The 16,566-nt window shown below is 42.6% G+C and overlaps 1 protein-coding gene across 1 annotated transcript; it reads right to left on the minus strand.

Annotated features, from left to right (window-relative positions):
- Positions 1–281: 281 nt before the first annotated feature.
- LOC308079622 (uncharacterized protein) lies at positions 282–1,974 on the minus strand (the record flags this gene model as incomplete). The annotated part of the gene is made up of 4 exons (XM_080421173.1): positions 1,851–1,974; positions 1,192–1,594; positions 833–992; positions 282–445 (listed from the first exon to the last, which is right to left on the minus strand). Exons 2-4 carry the CDS (start codon positions 1,231–1,233, stop codon positions 282–284), a joined length of 366 nt encoding a protein of 121 aa, XP_080277299.1. The 5' UTR covers positions 1,234–1,594; positions 1,851–1,974.
- Positions 1,975–16,566: the final 14,592 nt, after the last annotated feature.

The following is a 16,566-nucleotide window of genomic DNA, read 5'->3' on the forward strand; positions in this document are numbered from 1 at the left end:
TTATCATTAAGATAGAACTCTTGTAAAAATGACAAATAACAGTGCAAACTCTAAAGTAACAACTTAAATGTTCTGGACACAAACTAATGAGGAACCCATATCTCTTAACTCAACTTCAACAAAAGGAGGGTTCTTCTCATGAGGTAGTTAATTATTCCAGCAGAGGGCCATTTCAGCCAACAAATCCTGAATGATAAACACACCACAAACTCTGTGTGTGTGTGTGTGTGTGTGTGTGTGTGTGTGTGTGTGTGTGTGTGTGTGTGTGTGTGTGTGGGGGCCTATTGGGCCTGTTCCTGATTTTCCTGTGTGTTTTCGAGGGATCTCCTAGCTCGTAGGGTCCGGTTTCCACCACGGTCTCGAGCGCCGGTGAACCATTTGGACACGGCCAACTCTGCATCCTTCTGGTTTATATGCTGCGTGACGGCGTTCTTCTTTATTGCCCCTAAAAATAAATGACAAGAAGCCAACTTAGTAATGCTGGCTTGATTTTTACATTATGAAACCTTATAAGACAGACTTTTCAAAAGTTTTATATCGCTGAGAAATGTGTATGCTTTTTAAAAACAACCGAGTCAAATCTGAGAACAGTTCAAGCTATTCACACGGCCAAGTGCTACAGGAAAAATGCAGGATTATGTATAGAACCTGACAGCTAAGGTGGCTAAGATGTTCTGATGCATTATTGAGGATTCTTTGCTGAACAGAAAAAGAAAACTGAACAATAATTTTAAATGTCTTGAGCTATGGTGGCAATTTAGTTTTCATGTAGAACAACAAAGTTCAGGTGGCACCATCATATGTTATGGCAATAACACAAAATCTAATTTACCATATAGAACCTCAAAAAGTGCCAGTCCTCGGAACTCCTTCTTGCCACTGCGTCCGAAAAGGTTATGCTCGAGTGCCAGCTTATTGGTCAGGAGGAAACCCATCATCCTCCTGACACAACGGTCCACGGAAGTCCCCCCAATGTCTGCAACCATGGCAACCTGAGTATGATAAAAGTCACAGGAAGGAAATTCTGTATTAAGTGAACAGCTAAGATGTCAATGCCCGTTGTGTGCATGCACTCAAAGGGCAGGTTAACAGACTACCAATGTGATTAGAAAATACAAGCACATTTTGAAGTGAATAAGAGATTTAGAAAATACAAGTACATTTTGAAGTGAATAAGAGATTTGAACTTACAACTGCAGACTTAAAGTCAGGGTCACCCAGCTTTAAGTTCATGGACTCGAGATCTGCCACCGTGTCCAGCGGGAGGGAACACAGCTCCTTCAGGCAGCTCCAGCGCTGGCAGAGATTGTTTCTCCTTCAGCAGTATGTTCAGCATCTGCCCATGGACCTTCTGAGTGCTCTTTACTTGCTCTAGGAGTCTCACGAGCTGGGTGAACATGTGTTCTTCCATGCCTGGTGCTCGTGGTGCTGGACTCGGGCTGCTCATCGGGGTTCCAGCTGTGGGTCGCCTTATTGGGGTTCCGGCTGTGGGTTGACTAGGGGTTCCAGTGGGGTGGCTCATTGGGGTTCTAGCTGTGGGTCGACTCATAGGGGTTCCAGTGCGGTGGCTCATCTGGGTCCCAGTGGGGCGGCTCTGTGTCACAGTTAATAATAATAAACTTTATTTGTAAAGCACCTTTCATGACATGAAATGCAGCTCAAGGTGCTTACAATTACAGTAAAGTAAAACTAATTTAACGATAAAGCAAAAAAAGGTAAGCAAAAGCATAAAACCACATTTAAAAATCAACCAAAAGCCAGAGTGAAGAAATAGGTCTTCAGCTGTGCTTTAAAGCTATTCATAGAGGCTGCCTGCCTTAGGTGTAATGGGAGTTTATTGGGGTGCTCACGTTTGTGGGTTCAGTGGGGCGGCTGATCAGGTTTGCAGTTGGGCGGCTTGCTCTTGGTCTTCCAACTGGGGTGTCCACACTCGGGATTCCAACGGGACTGGGGGTTCTTCTGGGACTCGGGGTTCCTAAACATAATGTAACATTTCAAGATGTTAAATTCTCTGTATATTTTATAAAAAATTACAAAATCTAATTCCATACTTTACATCAGAGGTCTTCAACAGGGGGTCCGGGACCCCTAGGGGGTCCTCAGAGTTACTACAGGGGGTCCGCCAAATCTTTGTGTGATTTTTACATTAACCACTTCACCCAAGCATCCCTATTCTGAGGAGAACTTTAGCCAAAAATAGCAGATCTACAAGCGCACAACGCCGTTGTGCGCTTGTAGATCTGCTATTTTCTGCAAAGTGGTTTGGTGTAGGGGAAAAAAAGAGCAGACTAAGTACAGAGTGAAAGGTCAGGTTTACTAAGTATTGTTTAAGTGCATGGTTAAATGTCTGGAAATACACATTAACATGAATCCAACATGATAGTGCTGTGAAACTAGCCTGGTAAACCCTCCCTCCGGAAATCTCAATTCCATTTCATTTCAGGAGTGAGTCTGGCATGATCCGCCTTTCTGCAATATTGGCTCTGTATGCCAAACGGCCGGGCCTATCAGCGTCGTCGCTCATTGTTCTGTGATTGACAGCTTACGTTGGCCAATCAGGTGGCGAGTTCGAGTGAGCCCAAAACACGAACGGCAGCCATCTTTTTCTTGTGCGGCCAATTCTCCGCTATTTTTTTACTTCAAAAAGCTCTCTAACTTCTATTTTGAGGCACGGAATTTACTTATAAGATATCGTTTGGATAGAATTTAGTTGTTTAACTTCATATATGTGGTCAATTAATCATGACAAAGCCTATTTAAAAAATAATAATTAGAGAACCGGTAGGGGCGGGCAGTGACACCATTGTACCCGAAAAAGGCAACCCATTTTGGGTATGGCTGTCTCAAAAGTCCCGTCGCGTCACATTAAGACTGGTGAACTGCTGATTGGCTGAAGGGGAAAAATTATCATTGGCTGAAGGGGTTGTCAGTCAACGGTATTACTCCCGCCCAACTCCAGCACAGCCAATATTGCAGACAGGCGGATCAGGCCAGACTCACTCCTGAAATGAAATGGAATTGAGATTTCCGGAGGGAGGGTTTACCAGGCTACTGTGAAACAAGTCTATGCAGCTGCCGATTAAATCTATGAAAAAATAAATATTTACACAATATATAATGGGGGTCCCTGCTTTATCTCGCTCTCAGCTAAGGGGTCCTTGGCCTGAAAACGTTGAAGACCCCTGCTTTACATACTTGTCTGAGAAGAGGGAGATACACCGGGGCTGCTGCTTGGGCTGCTGCTTGGGCTGCTGCTCGACTGCGGCTCCTGTGTCTTTTGGGGGGGGGGGGGGGGCGGGCAGCTCACTTTCTTGGACAGTGCACGGGGAGGTGTAGGTGGTAGCTGGTCATCATCGAAAGCTTCCGATTCCTCCTCACTCGTAAGCGCCTAACTCTGTTTTGGCGTTGGCCTACATTCAGTTAAAAACATAAATTTTAGCAAACATAAAAAAGTAACTTTAAGCAGTAGTTCTCAAAATGGAGTCCGGGGACCCCCATGGGTCCTTGAGGGGGTTCCAGAGCATTCCCAGCAAAATGTATTAAAAAAGTACAGGCAAGAGGGACAAATCAGTTTTACCATGCATACATCAACCATTTGAAAATTGCTGATCTACATGCTCACAACACGTCGCAATGCAAGGCGTGGTGAGCTTGTAGATCGGTTATCTTAATTTCTTTTGTAACGATGAAATAGGGCATTCATTTACGAAAAAACTAAAAGTTTAATTATGGAGATACAAGGTTTCTGCCCGACGGCAACAATATCATGAATAACAGTGATCAAAGCTACAGAAACAACACATTAAATAATGAGTTGATATTTAATTTATACAATCATGCTGTTTGTTGTGCATGGTGAGGGCTTGCATGTCAAACAGCTCATATATGAGAAATATAGCATGACATGACATGGAGGAGCGAGCGAGCAGGAGTGTGAGGAATTGGAATGTGGTCGTCAGTCTAACCTGCTTGCTTCCTCCGGACTCGCATCTAATCTTCACCTCCTGGCTCGGAGGTGGGACTAATGCGTCTAATAATTATAATGGGTTAGATACAGGGGGAAATTCCAGGTTTCAGGGGTCCTTGAGGGGGTCCTCAGATAAATCCCCAGATAAATGAAGGCTAGTTAGGAACCAAATGGACCCTTATGTTGCTGTAACTCTCAGGGTTTATATGGTGGTCCGTGGTCTAATGCAGGGGTTCTCAAAGTGGGGTCCGGGTCGACCTCCTGGTGGCGCTATAATAGGGCAATGTTAAAAGGGTGGCATTTGTTCCTCAACGTAGCGCGAATGTGCGTGCAACGTTTCACCGCAATCGGACGCTGCGTGTATGAAGGCTTAATATCAAAATACTTGTTTTACATAAGTCAGCCTCCTGGTGGCGCTATAAAAGGCATATGTAAAAAATGCAGGGCAAAGGTTTTTCCTTGGCCTCTAGGGAGTGCGCATACAAAGTTGTACACAGATCGGTGCAATTATAGGCAAAAACAAGAATCGGCCGGATTATAGCGCCAACATGAGGCTAATTTGAAAAATTGCAAGTTTCATTTCTTCCTCGGCCTAGTGGGAATGTGTTTTCACAATTTCACGGAAATTGCACGCTCTGTTCATGATTTGAGGCATTTTGTTCAAAACGGAGCACGCCTGCATACTTTGGAAGCTAATTTTAGCCAATCAGGATGGAATATGAAAAATCTGAAAGGCCCGTTTTGTTTAATGACTATAGAGATACTCTGTACTGATTTGCAGGATCTTTTGACAAAATCTGTAGGAGTACGGTCAACAAATGTGTTTAGCATGAATTGGCCTCCTGGTGGCGCTATAAAAGGCCCATGAGAAGAATCTGGGGCAGAGGTTCTGCTCCGGCATCCAGGGAGTGTGTGTGCACAGTTTCGCTGCGATCAAGGCAACGGTGCCGGAGATTAACTGTACACAGACCGAATGACACGGAAGGACGGCCGGACAGACAGGGTGCAAAACATACTCTCTTGTCATGCCTTTCGGCCTGGGGAGACAATAAGGGTGGCTGAGAGCATCACATAGCTATATCTAGCCTATTATTAAGTCTACTTACCATGATTACAGTGGTCAGTTGACTCCAACACTGCCAAGCAGCTTCCACAAAAGCCTAAAATGTGAGAACACAAAACATGAACTATGAATGCTCTAACACAGACAAAGCACATACAAAAAAAATCACTTACCCTACCTTTAAAAAGAAAAAAGTGTGTGTGTGTGGGGGGGACAGATAAATCATGGTAGGTTTTTCTCTAGTAAAAGCTTCACTGTGCCTTAATTAAAGGCAAAAGGATTACCCAAAGTATATGAAGCAGTTTCCATTAACTAACCTTGGCAGTGGTGTAAAGTAACTAAGTACATTTACTCAAGTGCTGTACTTAAGTACAATTTTGAGGTACTTTCACTTCACAGAAATACTTCCAATTTTAAGTACTTTTACTTCTACTCAACTACATCTCAGAGGCAAATATTGTACTTTTACCCCACTACAATTGTTTGAAAAGAAAAAAAAACTTTGTAGATTTTGATTAGTATTACAAAACATACATTAGCCACTTCAGCCATTTGAAATAAGCAGATCTACAAGCTCACAATGCGTCGCATTGCAAAACATTGTGAGCTTGTAGATCTGCTATTTTCAAAAGTTTTTTCTGCATTTCAAAACTTGAAATTAGACATTCTGCATAATGAGTACTTTTACTTTTGATACTTTAAGTACATTTTGATAACAAAAACTAGCATTCTAGCTAACATTATGCATTGCTTTTTTCCCCCCCATAACCACTAGCATTCCTATGAGGGAAACATCCGCCCAATTCTCCCAAAATAGCAGATATACAAGCCAAAATAAATAAAGTACATTTTTAATTCCGGACTTTTACTTGTAACAGAGTATTTCTACATTGCAGTATTGATACTTTTACTTAAGTAGACGAAGTGAGTACTTTTTTTCTTTTTTTTTAACACTGAACCTTGGATAGGCTGGCTTGATGCTGCTCAAATGCAATCTAAAGCCAGCCTGGTATATCCGGTAAATTTACACATACACACACACATGCAAACATGATGTCGTTTCCGTATCCGCTCTAGACCGGAACTGTTACCTACTAAGTGAATTGATACCAGTCCAGTCCAGTTAGCCAGTTAGCTCCGTTCATTCTTTTTCTTTTGGTTCACCATTATAAATTAACGAACTGCTTCACAGTGGTGCTGGTTACAACTATGCTTATGCAATTATTAAAAACGCTAAAAATCTATAATTTTATACACACAGATAAACTAATGAGAATGCATTTTAATCACGAAACTTGTCAAAATGGCGGGCAACGTGAACTAGCATGCTAGCTAATATTATGCATTGCTCTCCGGACTAAGTTGCCACGGCAATATAATATATAATAATAATAATAATAATAATAATACGTTTAATCAAACGATGACAGCCAGATGATGGTATCTGAACGGGATAATACATACTATTCTCCATACTAGGACTCACTTACCAGTTAGCTATCATGCTAATAATGACTACCAAGCATAGACTGTGCAACCAAGCTAGGCTAACAAGCCACAATGTCCGCACATAATTCACAAAACATTTAGTCAAAGGATGACAGCCAGATGATGGTATCTGAACGGCATAATAAATGGTGGTACAAACTATATTACTGGCCCCAAAAAATGGAGGGAAAACAGCTTGTTGTTACTTAAATACATACATATCTCTCAGTTCACTGCTCCAACACTCCGTCTCCTTGGAGTGTATCCAATCCGAGAAATAGATCGGGAGATTCTGGAACTACTTCTTTTAATGTCCAACAACCTTTTATTGATTTTATTTTGGTTTGTTTCATCTAAAAATCTCATTCTAACGAAGGGTTGGCGTACGCTAAATCCACTGGGCGGTTTGAGAATTCAAACGGGAATGACTGACGTGACGTCAGTTCCTGTAGTTGCCAGTGTTTCCATATTTTGCGAAAGAAATAAGCAGACAGGTCTATGAAAACAAGCCGAAAACTGTGTATTGGCATAAGGTCATGTGGTGACTAAAGGCCACATGGCCTATATATACATATATAAAATTAAGGGATCAAAGCTTTCCCTTTATTTTTATTTTTTTGTATATTGAAAATAGCCAATCTACAAGCTCACAACGCGTCTTCAAACAAGCCGCTTATAATAAGCAGACATGGCAACACTGCCGTGGGCTTACGATGCACGGCTGCAATGCATTCAGGGACTTGAAGTTGACTTTAAAAGTGTTAATGATACACACTGTTTTTAGCCAAACGCGGTAATGTCCGCTCTGCATTAGTTATCGACGCAAGTCGCGTTATTACTCTCGTAATTTTCATGTATTGTACATCCCAAAATAAAATGTATTAACCATGTTATGGTGCTGTAATGACTTTATATTTGCGCAACATAATACTGTTGCGCATTTTCTTCTTCGTTGGTGTAAACAATGACACGGTTGCCAGATTCTTGAGAGAGAAATAAGCAACCAGTTCAATGAAAACAAGCCCAAAGATTTAACCGACTATTAGGCTATATGAGCACTTTAAACCTATATGCATCGGCTATTTGAAAATAGACGATTTGGAAATAGCCGATCTACAAGCTCACAACAAAATAGTAATAACAAATAAAAAGCAGCTACCAATATTTGCAAGCAACTTTACAGAAAACGAGGTCGCTTATAATTAGTATACATGGCAACACTAGTTAGAAACAGATCTGCTACGAAAATAGCAGATCTACAAGCTCACAACGCGTCGCTGCATTGTGAGCTATTTTGTATTTTGATTGAATACTTTATTTAGAAAAGACATTAATGAAACCAAATGGACCCATTTGGGTATTTTTTTCATGTAAGCCAGGTTTTTTAAGGTTTATATTATGTGTAATAAACCATGTCTCAGGTATGAGAAATGTAAAGAGCCCGCCCACAGAATATTTCTACTGTAAGCATTAATAACGGAGGCAGAACTTCCAATGGACATTAACAGGATACTTTATTTATTTAACTATACTAAAGCAGAAAACACTAATAAAAGACGAGAGGTAACCATAGGCAAATCGTATTACAATTCATTGAATGATCAGTTATAAACTATAGTCCTAATTAAAACAGCTCGAGCATGAATTCATGAACACCTAGAATATAATCAAACACATTTACTAGAAACTCTAAAACTACTACTTAACTTTCCAAGGATAGGAAACCCCCCAACGGGTCTGGGCTTTGGCGCTGGGTCAGCAGACTTTGAATGACAGTTTTGTGTGAGTTGCCCCAGCCAGCACGCCCACGTGGGACCCATATGGTTTCAATGCGGGCTACTTGGGTACCAAGTGGGAATGGGCTTGAACTGGGCAAATTATGAGGGTCCCAAATGGTCTGCATATGGGCTAACTGGGCACGGGCTTGAACTGGGCAAGCCCATGCCGGGCCCACATGGTCTGCATATGGGCTAACTGGGAGTGGGATGGAAGTGGGCAAGCCCATGTGGTTCCCACATGGTCTGCATGTGGGCTAACCGGCATGGGTTGGAAGTGGGCAAGCTCTAGCCTCTATGTAGATGAGACGTAAACGTAATCTGTCTGTGTGTGTGTGTGTGTGTGTGTGTGTGTGTGTGTGTGTGTGTGTGTGTGTGTGTGTGTGTGTGTGTGTGTGTGTGTGTGTGCGTAGGTTTGCTGTGTTCAGCGCATAGATATCGATTCACATAGAACTGTTCTGACTGCTGCTGCTCATTCCAACTGCAGAGCTTCACTTTCTATGCTTATTATGTCTATGCTGACTGAGCTACGCTTCCACGGTCGACGGGATCATCGATGTACAAGCCCACAAGCGTTGTGGAGGCGAGTTGTTGTGCGTTTGTAGATCGGCGATTTTTGACGCGCGATACCGTCGTGCGTCGAAGTATAAACCAAGCTCATTGAGCCATGAAAAGCATCACAACTCATTGAGTTCTCAACGGATTTACACACGGTTTGGTTTGTATGATACAGGATTATTCTGGCTGTAAACATAATATAGTATAGCCTAACTTATAAAACAAAAAAACTTTTTGTCTGTTAGTTATTGCAGTGAAAGGATATGAATCATATAATACAGCAGTATTTTATTATTAGTCAAAAAGGTACAAAAAGGTGTGCTTGCACATATTTTTACAAATTGGTACCACCCGTGACCATATATATTTTTTTTTGTACTACTATGTCATAGCTTATATTTTGGTATGATAAATATGCCAATATAGTAGCACAAACCTACCCCCATGCCCACTTAGCCCATATATAGCCCTTATGGAACCCACTTTTGTGATACCAGTCCTAACCCATGCCCACTTCGCCCGTATATAGCCCATATGGAACCCAGACATGGGTGACCAGTTCTAACCCATGCCCACTTAGCCCACACATAACCCTTATGGGACCCAGACATGGGTGACCAGTTCTAACCCATGCCCACTTAGCCCGTACATAGCCCATATGGAACCCACTTTTGTGATACCAGTTCTAACCCTCTAATCGCTTTAAAAATATATATGTATATATATATTCCCACTTGCTTTTTGACGCTGAATCCAACGGTGCCAGTCTCAAAGCTGCACGACCCCTAGGGGCCAAGATAATCATAAATAACTGTCTCAAAGGCTTGGAAAAGTCATTTTTCAAAATCAAACACCAGATTCTGGGTCAGTGTGTTGCCCAGAACGCGCCCATATAACTTTTGGCATACACAGCCTTACGGTTCTCCTTAATTAGCTGGGGTCAAGGGGCTATCTTCTGCGCGTTATATTTCGATAACGATGCGTTTTTGGAATCCGCCTTTTGGATATGTCGTACAGCTCATTAAGGCGCACGTGTGGATGCCCTTGGTGTCCCAATCCGACATTCCTACGAGAAATTTGTTTTTAAAAGTTTGCATTCACTATGGTCTAAAGGTCTAACACTCTATGTAGCTCCCTGAAAGTAGAGGACTCTGCGTGGGAGTGTCGTACGAGAAAGGCGAAGACATCGACGCGTGCGCCTCTGCGAGCTTTACAACATATCCGAAAGGCGGATTCTAAAAACATATCGTCATCGAGATATTACGCTTTATTGCGCGTTCTAAGTCGACATTTGGTGACCAGTTCTAACCCATGCCCACTTAGCCCACACATAACCCTTATGGGACCCAGACATGGGTGACCAGTTCTAACACATGCCCACTTAGCCCACACATAGCCCATATGGAACACACTTTTGTGCTACCAGTTCTAACCCATGCCCACTTAGCCCATACATAGCCCTTATGGGACCCAGACATGGATGACCAGTTCTAATCCATGCCCACTTAGCCCGTACGAAACCCATATGAGACCCAGACATGGGTGACCAGTTCTAACCCATGCCCACTTAGCTCGTACAAAGCCCATATGAGACCAAGTACAGGGTGATCAGTTCTAACCCAAGCCCACTTAGCCCATATATAGCCTATATGGAACCCACTTTTGTGACACCAGTTCTAACCCGTGCCCACTTAGCACGTACATAGCCCATATGGGACACAGAAAAGGGTGACCAGTTCCAACCCATGCCCACTTAGCCCACATATAGCCCATATGAGACCCAGACATGGGTGACCAGTTCTAACCCATGCCCACTTAGCCCATGCATAGCCCATATGAGACCCAGACATGGGTAACCAGTTCTAACCCATGCCCACTTAGCCCACACATAGCCCATATGGAACCCACTTTTGTGATACCAGTTCTAACCCATGCCCACTTAGCCCATACATAGCCCTTATGGGACCCAGACATGGGTGACCAGTTCTAACCCATGCCCACTTAACCCACATATAGCCCATATGAGACCCAGACATGGATGACCAGTTCTAACCCATGCCCACTTAGCCCGTACAAAGCCCATATGAGACCAAGTACAGGGTGACCAGTTCTAACCCAAGCCCACTTAGCCCTTATATAGCCCATATGGAACCCACTTTGTTACACCAGTTCTAACCCATAACCACTTAGCCCGTACATAGCCCATATGGGACACAGAAAAGGGTGACCAGTTCCAACCCATGCCCACTTAGCCCACATATAGCCCATATGAGACCCAGACATGGGTGGCCAGTTCTAACCCATGCCCACTTAGCCCACACATAGCCCATATGGAACCCACTTTTGTGATACCAGTTCTAACCCATGCCCACTTAGCCTATACATAGCCCATATGAGACCCAGACATGGGTGACCAGTTCTAACCCATGCCCACTTAGCCCACACATAGCCCATATGGAACCCACTTTTGTGATACCAGTTCTAACCCATGCCCACTTAGCCCATACATAGCCCATATGAGACCCAGACATGTGTGACCAGTTCTAACCCATGCCCACTTAGCCCACATATAGCCCATATGAGACCCAGACATATTTGACCAGTTCTAACCCATGCCCACTTAGCCCACACATAACCCTTATGGGACCCAGACGTGGGTGACCAGTTCTAACCCATGCCCACTTAGCCCACACATAACCCACATAGAACCCACCAAACTTGCCCAGTTCAAGCCCGCGCCCACTTAGCCCATATAGAACCTATATGGAACCCACTACAATTGCCCAGTTCAAGCCCATGCCCGCTTGGTACCCAAGTAGCCCACATGTGCCCCACATGGGGCCCAGGTGGACATGTTGGCTGGGATTGTGAGCTTGTAGATCGGCTATTTTCAAATGGCCAAAATGTTCATAGGGCTGAAGTGGTTAATGTATGTTTTGTAAATAGTAACTTAAGTTTTCAAATAATTGTAGTGGAGTAAAAGTACAATATTTGCTTCTGAGATGTAGTGGAGTAGAAGTAAACGTACTGGAAATTGGAAATCCTCAAGTAAAGTAAAAGTACCTAAAAATTGTACTTAAGTACAGTACTTGAGTAAATGTACTTAGTTACTTTACACCACTGAAGACAGCACACAAAGGCTCATTTCTAGACAACCCGCACCATTCTAATTTATTTCAGATGAAGCTATTATCAATGGAGTCAAGGTAAGTACTGTTGCTGCAGCTGTCGCAGTTTTGTTAGACATTTTGTTGGTTGTATTCAGTCTTGTACTAAAGCAGATGGACAATAGGGACAAAATGGTCCATTTGCTGCGGTCAGTGGTTTTTGTTAGGTTTGTGACGCACGAGTGGACATTCATAGGTTCTCCACCAACAAAGAGAAATATAAGGAAACGTGTATGAAACTGTAGCCTATACAGTCCCCTGGGGGTTGTTGTAAATGTGTACGCGGCACACACACACACACACACACACACACACACACACACACACACACACACACACACACACACACACACACACACACACACAGCATTCCCCATTTGTTCCACATCAAAGAATTACAACCGCAGTATCAGCGCATTATATGAAACACACACCATTCGATCGTTCTGCTCCAGGCAGCACACCTGGACAGTGGCCCACAAAGTCCCATGAGAGAAACACTAACAGTATTCATACCCTGGTGTACACACACACACACACACACACACACACACACACACACACACACACACACACACACACACACACACACACACACACACACACACACACACACACACACACACACACACGGAACATGGATAAAGCAATGAGAATGACCAAAGTAAGGAGAGAGAAATGGAAAGCTTGAGCTAAGGGGGGGGGTGTAAAGTAATACATGTTTCATCAGGATAAAGTGTGCACTCCACACCTGAAAGGCACTTATAAATGCAATGTATTATTATTAAGTGGCCTGCTTAACGATGTGTTTTCCATTTCCAGTTCCATTTTTACGGATGGCACTTAATACAAAACCAACATTATTTACTATCCAGTGTTGATTTTGACAGCAGATTTAGTTTTGGTCATAGCCTTTTGAGCAAAAAGGGTTTGGCCACTGACGGATACAGGTCCAGTGGGAAGCTAAACATTGTATGATCATACCGTATGGGCAGTTTTTTACCCTCCAAAATGTTAAAACAATGAAGTATAATAACAACACTGATGATGTGTCCAAGTGCATCAGTCGATGTTTTATTGACTGAAAACTCTGGGAGTGGGAGTACCAGGGACAACCAGGAACAGACTGGGTGACAACTGCTGCAACATTTCACCTAACCGTGCCTGGCATTGGCCGGACTGATGGCGTGGATTCACTCACATATAGTACATGTGGGTGGATCTGCGTTGTCAGCCTGGCTAGTGCCAGGCTAACCGAAACACCCTGGGACTCCAGGAAACAACACTGATGATGTGTCCAAGTGCATCAGTCGATGTTTTATAAACCGGAGGAAAATGGTGTGGAAATGATTTTAAACATGCACGGTACATCATTATCAGAGCAAAAGTGCAAAAGCCTTCAAGTTGTTGCCCCAAAATGAGTGGATATACAGGTTTTGTAATCATTTGTAGCATTAGTAGAAATATTGGGCCTTAAATGTACTGTAATTAAGAAATTAAAAGTATTATAATTATGTATTTAGCCCCTCATTTGTAAAATAAATGTACATATATAAAACATAATAAATAAATGTAAACAAAAAAGGTGGCCAGTGTTGTCAGGCTGACCTCCCAACTGTCATGTTGTATATGAGCAGAGATGAGGAGACAATGGAGCTAACGCTATCTGGTGACCTGCCTGCATTGCAGTGATGGCAGGACGCGACAGGATATGGTGGACAACAACACAGGTAAATTGGTTGAAAGATAAACATGTAGCCTACAGTATATATCTATAGCAGACAGATGGAAGGCAATCGGGCAGACAGATGTACAAACAGATAGACAGGGAGGGAGGGAGGGAGTCAGACAGACAGACAGACAGACAGACAGACAGGGAGTCAGATGGGACTGTCTGTCTGTCATTGTTTGACAAACAGACAGATGGACAGCCATATACGGTACGGAGTCAGATGGGACAGTCTGCCATAGGCTGATAAACAGACATTCAGACTGGTGTAGCAATGAGATAGCTGAATGTCAGGTGAGGACAGAGAGTTGCAGCACAGAGAGCATTGATAGCAGGATGAATGCTGTGACATATACAACAGCAGCCTCTGAAGTATAATGTAGTGATAATCATTAGAAGCCTCCTGTTCTCCATCCCAACTTCTGAACAAAGAATCAGTTAAAATCCTACATTCAGTGGAAAAAGTACAAAAAATCTTTACTTAAGTAAAAGTACCAATACTGCAGTATAGAAATACTCTGTTACAAGTAAAAGTCCAGACTTAAAAATTGACTTGAGTAAAAGTACAAAAGTATTGGCATCAAAATGTACTTAAAATAACAAAAGTAAAAGTACAAAAATGTTTGAAAATAGCAGATCTACAAGCTCACAACGCGTAGGTATAAAATGGGGCGTAAGTGGTTAATGTATGTTTTATAATATAATAATTTATATCTGAAAAGTAGCTAGTAACTAAAGTTTTCAAATAATTGTAGTGGAGTAAAAGTACAATATTTGCCTCTGAGGTGTAGTGGAGTAGAAGTAAAAGTACTGAAAATGGGAAATACTCGAGTAAAGTAGAAATTCCTCAAAATTGTACTTAAGTACAGTACTTGAGTAAATGTACTTAGTTACTTTACACCACTGCCTACAATGTAAATGTCATTGTCAAATGTCAAAGTTGCAAGCACACTATTGTACATCATTATCAAATGGCATCACAAGCTTTGACATCGGTGCACCCACTCACTGAAAAGCCTTATTGAAATTGGTGTGTATAGTGAGCTTTCTTTTGTCAAGACAATATTTCACAACTTATGGTTTAGCCCATCTGCCAAATATCAGTGTTACAACAGTCAGCTGCACCACAAAGAGACAGGAGCATATGTTCCCTCAGCCCAATGTTCCTTCAGTGTTCCTAACCCCAAGCCTAACCCTTACCCGAGGGAACATAGAGGGAACATAGAGGGAACATAGGCGTGACCCCTCAGGACCATGGGAAAAATTGCCTCTTTATTTTGTCTGTCTGGATAGCTGAACTGCATAAGGGCATAGCTGGCGTAGCCGCCTGGGCGCCTATAGGCTGGTAATCCTGACAGCATGTCGCGGGTTTGAGTCCCGATCCCGACGACCCTTGCTGCGTGTCACCCCCGTTATCTCTCCCCATTTCCTGTCAGTCTACTGTTCATGTATCAATAAAGGCAGAAAAAGCCCAATGTTGCCCAATGTTCTTACATTAACTAATGGACGCATTCATTTGTCTCTAAGGCCTTTGTCTATAACTCTAAGCCCTTACTCTCAATTTAATGTAACACCAAATCTTAATTCTTGAATGCGGTACAGAACTGCTCAAACACGCAAATTCAACATCTTAACCACTAAGCCAAAGGGATATCCCTATGGCTCGGGGGAGATATTAGACTTTCAGGCCATCAGGCTGAGGTAGTGAACCACTCTGTTACACATATAATACTTTGGATTGACATTATAGTAGCCCAGTATAGTGAGAGAGACCTTAGGAAACCCAGCACACTCAGTAATTAAGGTCAGTCTCTGTTAATTAGCCCTCAGCCTCCAGAGCCAATTAACCTCTTCAGTATTTCTCTCTTTCTGTCTCTCTAGTGTGTGTATGTCACTCTCTGGCAGATACACCACATAAGCCATATTTTCTAAATGATTCAAAAACTGTCAAAAGGTTTTCACCTATAATGGCGTGCCTATAAGATGGGGGACGCCAGGGTTAAAGTGAGCGACTGACTCCCACTTCCAGCTGCTCCACCTTCTCTCATCTCATCTCAATATCCATTTCGCCTCTTCAGTTCTTAACCCGTTAAGACCGGGAACGCATCTGTGTGTCATTTTTTGATTTCTTTGACTATTCAAAAATAGCAGATCTACAAGCTCATAGCGCGGCACCGAGTGCCGCGCTATGAGCTTGTAGATCTGCTATTTTTGCACAAAATGTGTGCAAATCTTTGAATATATATTTCTATTTTTGAAGTGAACATTTTTAACTCAAATCTTTGCTTCTGGGGGATTCTTCAAATGTCTTGTATTTATTTTTTTGAAAAAAACCTATGTTGCTATAATATCAGTGGTTATCAAACTTTTTTCATGTCAAGGACCAGCCAAAATGATTATGTATTTGTCCACAGACCCCCCCCCATCTCAAAATGTGTTGTTCCAGGCCCTGGAACAACACATTTTGAGATGGGGGGGGTCTGGAATCCAGGGACCCCCAGGGACCCCCAGAAGCAAATATTTGAGTAAAAAATGTATATATATTCAAAGATTTGAACATATTTTCAAGATAGATTTCTTTTCAAAAATAGCAGATCTACAAGCTCATAGCTTGTATATCTGCTATTTTTGAATAGCCAAAGGAATCTAAAATGACACAGATGCGTTCCCGGTCTTAAAGGGTTAATGTAATGCAGATCGTAACGAGGATGTACGTGGTTTATGTCTCCATTATGCTTCTAGCATCCCCGTTAACAGCCTCGGAGGTTATAGGTGATGCTGTGAGCATACTGCGCCGCAGCTTCATCAAAAACCGGGGA

Source organism: Gymnoscopelus braueri, assembly GCF_963280865.1.
Source record: "Gymnoscopelus braueri genome assembly, chromosome: 23".
NCBI classification, from domain to species: Eukaryota; Metazoa; Chordata; class Actinopteri; order Myctophiformes; family Myctophidae; genus Gymnoscopelus; species Gymnoscopelus braueri.